Below are 16,546 nucleotides of genomic sequence, written 5' to 3'. Positions count from 1 at the left end.
ACCCTTGAAAGACATCTATTAAGTATATCGACAGGTATGTTAATAGCTTCACCCTAAAGATAATAAGGCAGTATCTTCTCATGTAGCATACTCTTTTCCATCTCAACAATTGCCCTGTTTTTCCTCTCAACAACCTCAATTTGCTGTGGTGAATAGGCATCTGTTGATTATTTCTCAATCCCAATATCTTCACAGAAGCTTTGAAACTCATTTGAGGTATATTCTCCATATCTGTGACTCCTTAACTTTTTAATTTAATAACCAGATTGTATCTCCACCATTGACTTGAACCCTTTAAAAACTCCAAAGACTTGAGACTTGCATGTTAAGATATACACCTCACACATTCTGGTGCAGTCATTAAGAATGTGAAGAAATACCTATTTCCTGCCATTGTAATCACTTGCATTGGTCCACGCACATCTGAATGTATTAATTCAAGAGGTTATGAAGCCCTCTACACTTGTTCTTTGTTGAATTCCTCTCTATGTTGCTTTCATGCAGCACAACTAGTGCAAATTCCACCACATCCTTTGAGCTTAGGTAGCCAATACACTATTTCTTTTTCATCCAACAGTTGTAAACTTTGAAAATTCAAATGCCCCATTTTTCTATGTCAATCCCATATATTTTCTTCAATCACAGCCTTCCTAGCAACTGTATTCATATCCTCTATAAGTAATGGAAATCATCTATTTCCTGTGATTTGCATTGTGACCACATGATGTTCAAGCTGTCTATCTTCAAAGATTGCCACCATGTCATCAACAAACAACAAAAAATATACATGCTGAACCACATGACTAACACTCAAAAGATTTTCATCAAGACCAGGAACCAACATTACCTCCTTAATGTACCTAGTTTTATTTTTAGTTTCAATCACCAATGTACTCTTCTCTATAGCTTGAACAATTTGTCCATTGCCCATCTTGATCATAGTATTCACTGACCCGCCAACATATATCAACAAGGATTTATATGAAGTCATATGATTATTGCATCCACTACCAATGAACCACACATGCTCATTCTTTATCATTGTAGCTGAGTAGCAGGCAAAGAACATAGAGGTTTCTTCTTCCATTTGCTGAGCACAATGTACTAGTTGGATAATTTTGCTTCTGCAATCCTTGGCAATATGCCCAAATTTGTGACACTTATTCTTTCAATGTTTTCTACCCTTGGATCCACTAGCATATGAACTATTTGTTGACTGGATACTAGGGTTACTAAAAGCCTTCTCAATGGCATCTCCATCCTCAGCATGCCTATTCAACTTTTGTTCAAACATTTTCAGAGCTGCTAGTACCTTAATAGGACAATTTTACTAATATCCTTAGTACCCTTAATCACAGATACGATATTATCAAATATAAGAGTTAATCTTATAAGCAATTTCTTACAATTCTTTATCATACATCTTCATTTTATTTATCAAATCAAACAACATAGTAACATAAGCATACAATGATTCATCATTTCATTCTGGCATATTCAAAATTTCTTCTAATACCTTGCAATTTCACAACTCGAATTTATGAATCACCTGTACTCTTGTTTCAATGTATCCCAAGCTGCCTTAGCAGTTTCTTGATTTGCAATCCTTGGAAAATTTCATCTGGAACTGAGTTCTGAATTAATCTCAGTGCTCTAGAATTGTGAACAATCAGATCCTGAGCTGTGATTTCCTTCTTCTCAGCTTGCTTAACTTTAGTCACTTTAGGTAGTTCATAACCTTCATACACCAGAAGTCATAGTTGGCTCTGGTGAAAATCGAAGCTTATAGCTTACATCCTGATCCAACCATTTCAACTGAATCTTCTAAATTCTTCATTGAGAATCTCAAAAAAAAATATTCACAGATCATGCCCTTTGATTCAAATAGAACCAAGCTTTGAGGCCAAGTTTACTTTCTATAAAAATTGAATTCCAAAATCTAGAACTATGAATGAAGATTTTGATGACGAAGGCTATATGAATTTTCTGTAAACTTGCAGAGTGAATTTGTTGCTCTTAGTGCAGTGTAATGTATTGCATCATTCACACCGTCACATAAGAAGCATGAATGAATAGAAGAAAGAATCTAGTAGTTAGGCCTCATATGATTTGCATGAGTCTAGAGCTAGCAAACCCCATGTGAGCGGCACATGTTTCACTTAAACTTCTAACAGAAAAGAATTATGGAACAATACAAGCCATGAAGATGTTTTAATCTCCCGAGTGTTCTAGCTTTAACTAAGAACAACACTTGAACTTTTACAGAAAACTTGAAAACCAAGCAACCTTCAATCCTGCAACAAGTTTAATCTCCAACATATATATTTTTTATTCATTTGTTGTTTTTGAACGTGAAGAAGTGGCGGGGATGCACTCATCCTTCATACTTAACCAAATAGAAAAAGAAGTCTAAAAGAACAAATAAAAATTGAGTGGCCTTATAGGGGCTAAAAGTGAGAAATAAGTAATGGTGAGAAAATTAGAATTAGATATTGTTCTAAAAATCTCTGTCTAGACGTAAGTGGCTAGTTACTGTCACGCTTAATCTCCAAGAGTTTGGAAATTAAGAAATGACGCATAGACCTGCTTAGGCATCCGCCTAGCCCGCCTACGGGCGCCTAGACACCTAACTAGGTCGCGACTCTCACTTATCGATAACGTTCATTCATTTTATTTTTATTTCAATAAATTGTAAGAGACTCATCGAATACTTGGATGAACACTCATTATTGTTGTCATATTTTCAAAATGATGTAACACCTTAATCTATGTGTCATTTTATTTTGCAATTTATTTATCCCGATATAAGTATGTAATCTTTTAAGTGTAAATCGTCACTTATTTATACGATATATAATAAATTTGCTTAAATCAGCCTAATCTGCATAAGCCCCGCCTAGACAATAGGCCCTACGCCTTAGCTCACCGCCTGATTAGCGCCCATTATCTTTTAGAATCTTGGAATTAGATGCCTCATTTTAGACTTTTGTAGATTAAACATTTGTTAGATCCAACTTTAGATTAAAATACTTTCAGTTTTGATTAAATGACACACCCCGACCCGGAATGTCCACTAGGACTCCGAATCGAGTTGTGCTAGCCGACACCTAGAAGGTGACGAAGCCATAAAGTGTAGTGATGTAGAAAATGTGTATAACTTTAAACCTAAAAGTGCTTAAATATAAGAGTGCGCTATGAGCGGGAATGAACTCATTTCACACATGATGTTAGAGTATAAGTACAGGGTGAGAAGTATACTATCGTTACGAAAGCTCAGCTACTAAAACCTGGATGGGCGAAAAACAAGGGTGAGTGGGCCTAAAATAAAGCTTTATAAAAAGCTTTTTGAAAACGTTATAACCCTTCGCAGTAAAACAAGTATAGTTTCCAAAATATACACACTGTGTATAGTATGAACACTTACCATAGCCTACACTATTTTAAGGATGCCAAACGTCACAACTTCTGTAAATAAATACATGATGCTCGTAATCACATATTTTCACGTAAATAAACATATCACATCAAATGCTCATTGATAGATGCTGACACATGAGTTCATGCAAAGGTATTATGACATGAATAGGACTGGGTGTAATAATGATATTCACTCTAGTATTATAATCATGTGAAGACTGACGCTATACGCAGCATATACGAGTCGGAGTTGCCTATTACAACTTGTACGACAGGACTGGCACCTATAATGGATCCAAAGTGAGCGTACGCTGTGATGTGTACATACACGTGAAAGCCTGGCCCTGGTCCTAGCCCGGGCAAGTACTAACACCGGTGCAACAATGATGAGCAAATAGCTTAAATATAATCATGCCACAGTAATTTCAACAATTCTAGTCATTATAATTAAGGCATCCCCTTTAATAATAAGCTTACATGTGGATCCCATAGGATTATTTCATCATTTCCCGACAATAAGGGATTTCTTATAAACGTTAATTTAATCATGGCAATCACGTAGAGAATTTATTAATAATTGTACACACACACACACACACACACATATATATATATATATATATATATATATATATATATATATATATATATATATATATATATATATATAGCAAAGACCCACTCATAGATCATGTCGTTGAGTCGAACTTGTTCAAACTAGAATAGCCGAAGTCAGCGATAATAATTGCAACTAAGCATAGTATTAGGACCTATTAGTAAAACTCCACTAAAACAATTAAATTTGGGAAAATGGAGTGCAAATTAGGAATTAGAGTGTCGAAATACGCTAAGGAGTGTCCTCGACATATTTTACAAAAAGTTAACGGTTAAACTTAAAAGTCAACCGAGACGCCCTGGTGGTCAACAATGTTAAAACTTTAGAATTTCATTAAATGGATGCCAAAAACAGACTCGGGGCGTCAAAGCCTAGGAGGGTTTCCGAAAATTTTCCAAAAAGGCCAACATAAGGAATATTCCAAGAATATTTTAAGAACATTCCAAGAATATTCTAGGAATTCTTGAGAATATTCCAAACCCAACTCAGAAATGGGTCTGGGCTGGATCTGGGCTTGGGTCATGGGCCTGGTTTTTGGGCTTAAGGCCCTTTTTTTTCCCTTTTTCTCTGGTTGGTTGCCAATGCAACCGTCGGATTCTGGAAATTTCACTGGAGGACAAAACGAAGTTCGAATAACCACAAATCTTCACTAAACCTAATCACCTAATATACCAAATCGAAGATTAAAGGACGAGGAATCGAAGTATACCATTACAACTCCCGGCCATGGCAGAAGTAAGCCAGAAAAGCACCTGCAACTTTCTCGAGTTCGCCGGAAAATATGGGGAAATTTCCACTGTGCAATTTCTATGCCAAAATCTCATCAAATCAAACACCTAATGATCTAAAAGTCACTTCTAAATCACAAAAGGGATAAAAGGAGTTGATCTAATGCTTACCCAATGTCGAAGAATGAAGGATCTCGTCGGAGTTCACAAGGTTAAGTGTGCTACTGCTACTATGCAGTGGTCTATGTTTCTGTGTATGTGTGCCCCGACAGTGGAAGGGATGAAACATAGGGGAGGGAGAGAGAGAGAGAGAGAAACGTGAAACATGGTGGTGTGGTGGCCGTCAGATTTATTCCCGGTGTTCACGTGCAGTGACCATAGAGGAAAGAAAGTGTAGAGAGTTTAAGAGGAAGAGGAATGCGAAGGTCACATCGAGGTGGTCATCGCTGGTGGCGGAGGAGCTCGCTGAAGTGGTGAGTTGTGTGGGTCGTCGGGTTCTCTGTGTTTGCAGAGAGAGAGAGCTGAGAGTTAGATGAGAGAGAAATGAGAGAGTTTTAAAATAGGGAACGTTAACGAAAAGCTCCCGATACTGTTCACTTTAACAAACAATCACATTTTTACACTAAAAAGTCAATCATGGTACTATTCACTTTACCCTTTATTTTGTCTTTATCGTTAAAACTCAAAGTTTTCAAGCCCTTTTCATTAGTTTTTCTTTTAAAATAAGGGAGATGGTGCTCCAGAAAGAAGGGAGACACGGGGACAAAAAGGAGAGGTGACCCATGTGGGTGGGTCCCATTGGCTCACAAAACAAAACCACAAATGACAAAACAGAAAAATAATTCCCAAAAACATGAAATTACTAAAACGTCCATCACATTCGTAGTTCCGCAAAATTTTAATCGTAACTCTGATTTCGGTTCGCTTGCACTCATGCATTCGTAGCGACGAGTACTAAGACAATATGCTAAGAGGATGGTTCATACGTGTTACAATACAACAGTCAACAAAAGTAAAAAATCTCGCTTCTAGTGGTATTTTCGTAAAATTCACTCTTTTAAAATTAATAAAATCGTAAATATAGGGACATGCTATGACATTAAACCTTATATTTCAGGTATATTCTTAATTTTAGTGTTTTTCATATTCATTTTAAATTTATTTATGCGTAAAAAATGCACTTAATAATGTTAATTAATTTATCGCTATTTTCTCATACCTTCCTCAATTTAAGGATTCAATCATATATCTAAATTATTTAAGAAATTAAATATATCTAAATTATTTGTAACCTTTTTTTACACAAAAATTGTTTGTAACTTTTTTCTTCATTACCGTAACTATTGTTGTTAATGGTTATTTCTCATTCTTTATTTTCGTCTCTAGAAATTCAAGTGTGATTTGAATTGAAATGTGTCATCGTTCTTTAAAAATAAACATTGACATGTACCAACACAATTTATTTTCAAATTGAAACGTACCTATGCTAAACTAAAATGTATTCATATGTATTAAAATGTAGGCTTACTAAATTGAAATGCACACATGCCGAATTGAAATGTACCATATAGACTTGAAACATACCAATAATGTACACATAATGTACCAATGATGTACCAATAATATAAAAAATCATTGGTACGCTATTTTTCAATATATTTTTAAAGCTTAAGACGTCCTCAACAAATCCTCATAAGGAACCTTCCTCAAAATATGTCATCTTGACCTTCAAAATACCCAAAACGTCCAAAAACGTCAATATGAGAACGTTGTGTGCTGGGCTTTCTTTTCTTCACCACCGTCAAACTGCCTGTAATTAAATTTTGGAATTTTGACACAATCATCTTGAAAGACTAATGAATCTACTCCAATTGGAATTACTCCAAAATTCCTTCATTTGATCACTTTTTGCTCAAAGTAGATTCACATGTCCTACAATTGAAATATATAACAAAGTATCAAAATTCAACCAACATAATTGTCAAAACATACTAAAAATAGGGTAGAATATATAATATAAAATCGACTCATCACATGTACATTTCCACATATTTCTCCCTGTAACGAAGGATAACTTTTGTCCCAGTATAGGTGAGGCAAGGAAGAAAATCGATGCCGAATATTGATAAGTACTTTTTGGCTACCTAAGCTCCTCATTACAGTGAAAGAAAATTAATTTTGTGGAATATATATAGGGTACGATATATAGATATGGGAGACTTTGGATGTGGTCCTTAGTTATGAATATTCTTTGATTGAGACCTTGTTGGTTTTAATTTTTTATCGAGGTCCCTGAAATTAATGTGATAATTTATTTCTATGTACGTTACTATATTTTTTAAATTAAAAATTAAAAATTTTAGTTGTTTATATAAATGAGATTTTAAATAAAAAAATCATAATTTGTGGGATTAAAAATATTAAAATATAAATATACTATTGTGTGTGTGTGTATATGTTCATCAAAATTAACCAAAAAAATTATTGTATCAAAACATGGGTACATTCTTCAAAATCACAAAAAAAAAAAAATATTAGGCTTATTAACATTAGTAAATTTCTTCGATTAAACTAGACATGGATACATTTTAAAATCAAAGAAAAAAAATGTACTCATATAAGTTTAAAAATGGATCAGAGAAAAATTGAATAGATATTATAAAAAAAAAAAGACAGTACATTTTACATATAACAAATTGGTATATTTAAGAGTACATTTTAAGAGTAAAAAGTTTTACATGAATGGGTACGTATAATTAGCATGGGTACATTTAGCAAAATAAAAAGTACAAAAAAAAATATGGGTACAAATACAAATAAACTTTAAAAAAATATGGGCACAAAAAGAAATTAATATATGGGTATAAATTAAAACTGAAAATAAAATTGGTACAAATTAAAAAAAAATTGCAAATTAAAAATGGTTACAAACTAAAACTAAAAATATATGATAAAAAATTTAGTCATAAATATAAATATACTAATTGTAACATTTTTAACATTAAATGAATATATTTAGAAATAAAAAAATATTTTATTATTGAAATAATTAATGATGTTATTAATACTCAAGGACCTTGATTAAAAATTGAAAATGAAGATTAAAAATTGAAAATGAAAAGGATTTTAATCAATGGAGTAGCAAAAGGAAGGATGAGGTCCTACATAAGTATATGTATATTGTATATTTACACACACACACACACACACACACAAACACACACATATGTATATGTATATTTACATATATTTTGTCACACATTTTGTAGGGCCTATTCCATAACTTTTTTCAAGAATTTGAGCCATCTATATTCAATTCATCATTCATACATCATCCTTGCTGAAAATTAGAGAACTCCAAAATGATTAAGACATTCATTTGAAATGAAGAAGAAAGACACTAACACTAAAATAACTATCAACGGTCATATAGTTTAGGATTTGGATGATTTTTGGTACATATGATCTTTGAGGAAAAACCTAAAAAATACACGGTTAGATCCTTGAAATACATAACGCAGTGGGGTCCTACAAAATGTGTCAAACCCCCCCCCCCCGGTTAGATCCTTGAAATACATAACGCAGTGGGGTCCTACAAAATGTGTCAAACCCCCCCCCCCCCACCCCTGCACACGAGATCCTAACTCATATATATTTGGGCGCGCGTGTGTGTATGTGCGTGTGGCAAATAATGTCATGCGAAAATTGCACGTGCTTAAAATTTTCACGGTTACTATTAGTTAATTATGAATTTGGATGCTCACATTCTGTTATCTTTAACTCATGCCAAATTGGTGCTTGACACTCCACAAGAAGAGTATATATAATTGTAAATGATCTTTAATCTAGAGATCCAAGACCACATTTACGGGTCATCTATCTATTAGGTGATGTGTTTACTTATTACTAACTTGTCATAATAGATAATAGTTGATGTAGTAAATAAACATCTTCCATAAAATGGCTTGTTAATGTGGTCCCTTTAACATTGCTCATGCTATGTAAGAAAGAATTTTGTTTACTGGTTAACTTACGGTACTGGCGCTCAAGTTGGCATTTAAACGTATAAGGCAGGTAATGAAGAAGTACTAATATTGCAAGTTTAGACGGTCATTGTGGACAAGTCAAATGCAATGGTATAGTCCATTGTGGCTACTCAGACATTTAGGTTTGCTGCTTAGCGTCAACACCCCGCTGCTCAACTCAGATTTGAAGTGTTTGAAACTATATATCTTATTTTGTTATAATTTTGTGAATGCATGGAAGATGATTTGTAAGCATATGTTTCTATGTTCAATCATATAAAAGAAAAAAGAAAGTACCATCTACAATAAATCCAAGGCGTACACTGAGAAACATAAAAAACAAATAATAGTAATAATCTTCATCTCGGAAGTGTCTTATCATTTGCACTGCAAACTTTTGAGCATCTTGGACGACAGATCGAATACAATGGTGCAGTCCATGGTGGAAGCCTTCTTCTTCTTCATTATAAGCATCAATTCAACCTTTCCGGTCAATCTAGCCGTGCTGTTGATAGTCAACACTCCGCTGCTCAATTCGCTCCCAAAATTGGAACTGCTTAATGCACTTGAGTTCAAGCTCACCTCAACGTTCATTTTTTTGGTGGAAAGCATTCCTGCCTTGCTCTTTGGAGTAACAACTTGTCCGATAACTGCGCCTTGGTACAGAAACGTGACAGTGCTAGCATCAAACTTGTAAGGACCCCAGTTTGTGTTCTTGACCCTGATTTGCGTTCTGAATTTTGTGTCAAATGAAGGCGTTGCTGGGACAGAGGTGAGCTCTTGGACGTTGATGTTGCCTAGCCTGACCTTGGGGGTCTTAACTTTCATAACTGTGAGACTAATCACAGTTATGACAATGATCTGAAACACAACGAAAATAGCAACATAAATGGCCAATTTGATTCTCTTCTTGCGTTTCAGCTCATCAGCGGATAGCAAAGACTCTGCATCACTTCTTTGGTAGCCATGGTTTTCTGGGGCTGAAGGATAAGCCTGTTGGGTCTTCTCAGCCATGTCTCTTTACTTCTTTTCTGATATAGAAGTGATTAGCTTTGAGTTTTAAACAATGAAATTTTCAAGTGAGGGAGTTGTTTGCGGAATGATGGAAGAGGTGTGTTGTTATATATAGCGTTTGGAGTGTGACCAATTTCAAAAAGTTATTTAGTGGAATGAACTTCCTGGAAATTGAGACTTAAGGGAAGTATTTTATCGCAGACGCAAACGCGTCCAAAGCCATGGTGCAAATTGTTGACTTCTAGATAATCGGTGCAGATTGTTGACTTCTAGATAATCGATGACTTTGGTAAAGTGTGTGACTTTCAGATGTTTGCTTTCAGCCGTCAGGAGATGACATTATCTCTTGTCGTATTCTATTTTTTATTTCTCATACACTTTTTATTAATTTCAATTTTTTGATCTTTCTCAATTTATTAGATCCAACAATTCAAAAATTAGAAAAGTAATGAAAATGTTTGAATATCACATCCCATCTCCAAATGACAAGTGAGAACGTGATGTAGGACCTATATTTATTCTAACTTGATTTATTCCTTTTTTTTTTTTGAGTAAGATAGGCAAGCAGGAATTATATTTTCCAGTTTTCCATCTGCATTTTATTTTGGGAGCTTTATATATATAAACAATAATTTTTACCATATTTCAAGGAATTCTGCTACTTTTTAAATATGTCAAAGAGAGATAAAAGTATAAAACTACATAAAGCCTAGCCCAAAAATATGAAAACAATGTTTGAAAATACCAACAATACGCATAAGATTTTAGGCTTTTAATAAACCCAGCCCTCACAACTCCAACAAAATTAATGTGTCATAAGTTTAACCAATCCTCGACTATTGATGCAGAACAAGTTTTGAAACTATATGTAGTATAAGTTTGTATCATATATTACTATAATCAGTTCAATCAGGCCTGAACCATTTTTGTAAAATCAGTTCAACCCTTCTTCGATAATTTTTGCAGAATCAATTCGACATTTGTTGACAATTTTTGCAAAATTAGTTAAACCTGTCCTCGACCATTTTTGTAGAAGCAGTTCAATCTGTCATCGACCATTTTTGCAGAATCAATTCAACCCGTCATTGACCATTTTTACAGAATCAATTCCATTCATCCTCGATCATTTGCAAAATCGGTAGAGCCCTAGAAAGAAGTCTCAGCAGTCGGTAGAGCCCTAGAAAGAGAAGGCACCGGAGGGGGATCATTCGGAGCCTCAGTACTGGACAGAACCCTAGAAAGAGGAGGCATCAGAGGTTGATCATTTGGAGCTTCATTACGCGGTACAGCCCCAGAAGACGAAGGCAATAAATGCTTTTGGAACAAACCCACAAACCTCTAATGATCAAGTAAAACCTGACCATCAGATTCCTTCATCTGGTCAAGCTTCCTCTTCATGTTTGTAGCATAGTCATGTGTGAGCCGGTGCAAATGTTTATTCTCATGCTTGAGCCCTCTAATTTCCTGTTTGAGACTCATCACTTCAGCCGCCAATGATTCAACTTGGCAGGTTCGAGCAAATAGGCGTTGGGCCATATTAGTCACAGAACCTGCACACTAAACACTGAGAGCCAGAGAATCCTTAACAGCCAAATCATCAGACCGTTTGGAAAGTAGTCTGTTATCTTTGGGAGTGAGAAGGTTCCTGGCCACCACCGCAACGGTCATATCATTCTTCATCACGGAATCCCCAACGGTAAGAGGACCAGTATGGGAGACGAAGGATGGGCGCCATATGTTGTCTGGAGAAGGCGTGGCTGCCTCTTCAACAAGGTTCAAGTCAAAACGACGGTTTTTGGATTTTGTGATCTCAAGATTCAGGTCGGACATTTTCAAGATCTTAGAAGTACAACTTCAGGTCACAACTTCAGGTAAAAACTTATTTACACTGGAGGGGCCAGACATTTTCAAAGGTGTTGAAGAGAGAAGAGGTCGGACAAATGAAGATCTTAGAAGTACAAGAATGGAGCTTCTACTGGTGGAGATTCAAGTGTGCTTTGGAATTTAATGCCAGCCTCTATAAAAATCAGCACTCGACGGAGCTTCAGAAAACGAAGAGGCGCCTGCTCAGAAATCGAAGAGGCGTTTGCTTTCTCAAAAGCTGGGCTGCTCAGAGACCACGAGGGTCGATCTCAGAAATCGAAGAGGCGTTTGCTTTCTCAAAAGCTGGGCTGCTCAAAGACCCCGAAGGCCGATCTCAGAAATTGAAGAGGCGCTTGCTTTCTCAAAAGCTGAGCTGCTCAGAGACCACGATGGCTGATTTCAAAAATCGAAGAGGCACCTACTTTTTCAACCTTGTCAGCACCTGTCACACGCACACTCAGCTTTGCGGAAATTACGAGCATTCTGTCGAAGATTTCTGGTGAAGTAGAAAGCACATGAATCTTATTGTTCAATCACCCACTTTCCACACGCAACATTAGCTCATGGGTACCACAGATAACTTTGCCAAAGTTCTCTGACAAAGTTGAGACACGTGAAGCTTGCAGCTCCCACTACATCGCTCTGACCAAGAAGGGTAAAAGAATAGCAAAGAAACAGCATTAACAAAGTTTAGACACATAAATTTTGAAGGTCTAGCTACCATATTATTACACACAAGGGTAAAGGAACAGTACCACTGCTGGATAATTGGAAAGTCCCTATGTGTTAACCTCTGTGCTCCGTGGCAAGGTAGACTAGCAAACATGCCCAACCTTTACTCACATTCGAGAAAACACTCCCAACAAGATTGCTTGCTCCAAAATCGAAGAGGCACCGCCCTCCGAATCTCGAGAGCCAGACTCCCAACATGATTACTTTATCAAAAATCGAAAAGACACCGCTCTCCGAATCTCGAGAGCCAGACCCCCAGCAGGATTGCTTTCTCAAAAATCGAAGAGGCATCGTTCTCCGAATCTCGAGAGCCAGATCCCCGACAGGATTGCTTGTTCGAAAACCGAAGAGGCATCACTTTCTCAACTTCGAAAGCCAGATCTCCTTGGATAAAGCTTGTCTGTAATTTTCACACGCAACATCAGCTTTCCAGATACCACATACCACTTTTTCAAAGTGCTCTGACAGAGTTAAAACATGTGAAGCTGGCAGCTCCCACTAACATGCTATGACCAAGCAGGGTAAAGGAATAAAATTACTACTTGTTGTTAGGGAGACTTCTATATATGTCGACCTCCATCCCCAACGGACAGGCAGACCTGCAAAAATGCTTCACCCTTCCTCATATCTGAGAGGGCACTCCCAACGAAGCCTTTCGAAATATTCAGCTTTCTTTCCCCCCGATAATACCTCTGCAAACAAGCTATACCAGAGCAATAATATCTCATATCATCAGGGTTAAAAGCAAGAGTATCCCATATCATGCTTTTTCCCTGTCTTTTCCTTTGGTCTTGTTCTTACCTACAAGACAAGGAGAAAGAGAGCAATCAGTCAGCACTTGGAATCAAGCTTCCAGTCAGGAACTGACTGCCTGGAACCCCTTACCTGATTACTTACCTGGCATTGCTCTCAAGTACTCATCTTCAACATCTTATGCTTCCAGGGAAGATACTGCATCTGCTTGAGGAACAGATAGGGCAAGTGAGAAGGATACAAGGAAGCATGTGGAGACAAGCGTAACAGTACACGTGCCGATACATCCACTACTTCGTCGAAAGAAAAAGTATCTCATATCAGCAGGGTCGAACGTACTCTAGATTTGATGGACTTGTTTTGACCCTCAAATTCTTCAGTCAGCCTTATACTCTGGAGGAAACCAAAAAACCCTCCAGCCCAGTTCAAGAATAAGCCTGTGGAAAGTTACTTCTTCAAAAGAAAAAGTATCTCATATCACATCTTCTCATTTTTCTTCTCTTTATCCTTTATCCTGCCTGCAAGATAGGGAGAATGAGAACAATCAGCCGGAACTCGAAATCAAACTTCTGATCTGGGACAGATTGCTTGGAGCTCTGATTGCTTACCTTGCCTGTCACCTCTTTCAGCAGATCCCCTAGCTCGGCGACTTGGGGGACTTCTACTACATGGTTTGTATCGCGCTTGACCAAGCCTGAAACTGCAAGTAAGCTTAAAGTGAAATTGATACATTACCTTGTGCATCTCCACCAGCTAAAGATACCACCCCTGGATGGAGGAATAATACTTCCAGAGAAGATGCCACATCTACTTATGAGACAGATAAGGCAAGTAAAGATGATACCACACTTCGGTACTTAGAAGTTTCGTGATTACGAGATCATTCTCCCACAATATTTCCTAATGTCATTTGTACTAAATCATTCACTTGTACTCACTAAAGGAGAGCTTGAACCTATGTACTTGTGTAAACCCTTCACAATTAATGAGAACTCCTATATTCCGTGGACGTAGCCAATCTAGGTGAACCACGTACATCTTATGTTTGCTTTTCTGTCTCTATCCATTTATATACTTATCCACACTAATGATCGGAGCAATCTAGTGAAGATCACAAAAAATGACCGTTTTCGCTACCTAGGATCTATCTTGCAAAAGAACGGAGAATTAAATGGAGATCTCAACCATAGAATACAAGCTGGATGGATGAAGTGGAAGAGTGCATCCGGCTTGTCGTGGGACTGTCGTAGGCCACTGAAGCTCAAGGGAAAATTTTATAGGACGACAATAAGGCCAGCGATGCTGTATGACACAAAATGTTGGGCGGTGAAGCATCAACACGTACACAAAATGGATGTAGCGGAGATGAGGATGCTTCGTGGGATGTGTGGGCACACGAGAAAGGATAAGATTGGGAATGAGGATATCCGAGGTAAAGTAGGAGTAGCCGAAATTGAAGGAAAGATGAGAGAAAATCGGTTACGGTGGTTTGGACATGTGCAAAGAAGGTCTACTGACACTCCGGTTCGAAGATGTGACTACGGGACAGAGGTTCAGGGCCGAAGGGGTAGAGGAAGACCTAGGAAAACTTTGGAAGAGACCCTAAGAAAAGGCTTAGATTACTTGGATCTAACGGAGGACATGACACAAAACCGAGCGCATGGCGTTCTAGGATTCATGTAGCCGACCCTATTTAGTGAGAAAAGGCTTTGTTGTTGTTGTTGTTGTTGTTGTTGTATATGATTTTGTATTTTATATGATATTTATTCATTGTTTTAACCAGTTATATGCAAAAAAAAATTTGTTTGTCTCGCGTTCATATATGGGTCAAGCAACTGTAAAGCTAATTTCGGTCAAAATATTTCAGTATATACCCTGGATATTGTAGAAGCTTGGACGATATATTGATCAAGACAAAGTGAACAATTCTGACAAAACTATACCATTTAATGTCTTACCCAATTGACTTGAATAACTACAGCGTACCAATCAAATTATTGGTATTATGTGACTAGAAGCTCATAAATAATATCTAAGGTTATCCTTTTCCCTTTTCTTTCTTTTTTTTTTTACATCTTTTTTGATACAAAGAATCAAAAATGTATTTTTAGTTTTCATTTTCCACAACTTGCATTTACGATCCAAACTAATACTTATGTAATGAAACAAAATAATTTATACTTGAACGTTGAAATTAGTGGAAAAAAAATTATCTTATTGTTTCGTATAATCTTCTGATGAAGCCCAAATCATCAGCCTTGTAAACTAAGAGGTAGAAGGTTGAATATAGAGATTTTAGAGAGAGAAGTCGAGAGAAATTGAAGAGAGAGAGAGAGAGAGAGAGATAATAGTTTTTCTGATTTTCTTGAGGAAGTTATTACACTATGAGAATATTTATACAAGAACGTTTACAGTTGCATATTCTTACAACTATAACTAACTCTCCTAATCTTATTACAAGTGTCACAATCCTATTTCTTACATGTTGTACATTATCTCTATCATCCCCCGTCAAATGCATGAGTGGTGGAAAAACCAAGCATGAGATTGTTGTAGTGAGTTCGAAACAATGGAGCACTGAGACCCTTGGTAAGAATGTCTGCAAACTGAACATCGATTTCAATATGTTTGGTCTTTTGATGTTGAACTGGATTAAAAGAGAGAGCTATGGTGGATCAATTATCACAGAAGAGCACAGGAGCACAAGGCATTTGAATATTCAGAAAAGTTAAGAGTTGTTAAATCCAATCAAGTTCAGATGCAGTGGATGACATGGCTCGATACTCTGCCTCTGTGGATAAGCGTGAAACAATTTGTTATTTCTTGGAGGATTGAGATATTGGATTTGATCCTAAGAAAACAATTAACCCTGTTCTAGACCTTCTGTCATTTGGGTCACCTGCCCAATTTGCATCACTAAATGCCTTTAAACATACCTCACCAATATGTAATCCCAAAAGACATTGTTCCTTTCAAATATCGTAAAATGTGTTTGACATCAGTGTAGTGAGATAGCATAGGTTGTTGCATAAACTGACACACATGATGCACTGAGAAAGCAATGTCTAGGCGAGTAAGGGTTAGGTACTGCAAAGCACCAACTATACTTTTGTATGTACTAAGATTTGGATATGAAACTCCATCATCCTTCAATAATCGATTATAGGGCAAACATGGAGTGCCACAAGGTTTGCAGTCACTCATTTCTGTCTTGTGCAACAAATCTTGGATGTACTTGGTTTGTGATAAAAACAAATTAGTAGTTGTTTAAGATATCTGAATGCCCAAAAAAATAATGGAGTGTACCCAAATCTTTAATATCAAACTCATTAGTAAGAGAATGAATGACCTGTTGTAACTTTAAGCCATACAAAGACTTATGTAACTTACAAACTAAA

The 16,546-nt window shown here is 36.6% G+C and overlaps 1 protein-coding gene across 1 annotated transcript; it reads right to left on the bottom strand.

Moving 5' to 3' along the window:
- Nucleotides 1–9,164: 9,164 nt before the first annotated feature.
- On the bottom strand, nt 9,165–9,800 carry LOC103412278 (late embryogenesis abundant protein At1g64065). The gene has a single exon (XM_008350870.2). It carries the CDS (start codon nt 9,798–9,800, stop codon nt 9,165–9,167), a length of 636 nt encoding a protein of 211 aa, XP_008349092.2.
- Nucleotides 9,801–16,546: the final 6,746 nt, after the last annotated feature.

Source organism: Malus domestica, chromosome 14 (assembly GCF_042453785.1).
Source record: "Malus domestica chromosome 14, GDT2T_hap1".
Lineage (NCBI taxonomy): Eukaryota > Viridiplantae > Streptophyta > Magnoliopsida > Rosales > Rosaceae > Malus > Malus domestica.
The sequence above is the reverse complement of the archived record's forward strand: the minus strand, read 5'-3'. Positions and strand labels throughout refer to the sequence as shown.

Bases quoted from the DNA above. Each gene is read 5' to 3' on its own strand.
- LOC103412278 (XM_008350870.2), bottom strand. From the start codon at position 9,800: ATGGCTGAGAAGACCCAACAGGCTTATCCTTCAGCCCCAGAAAACCAT.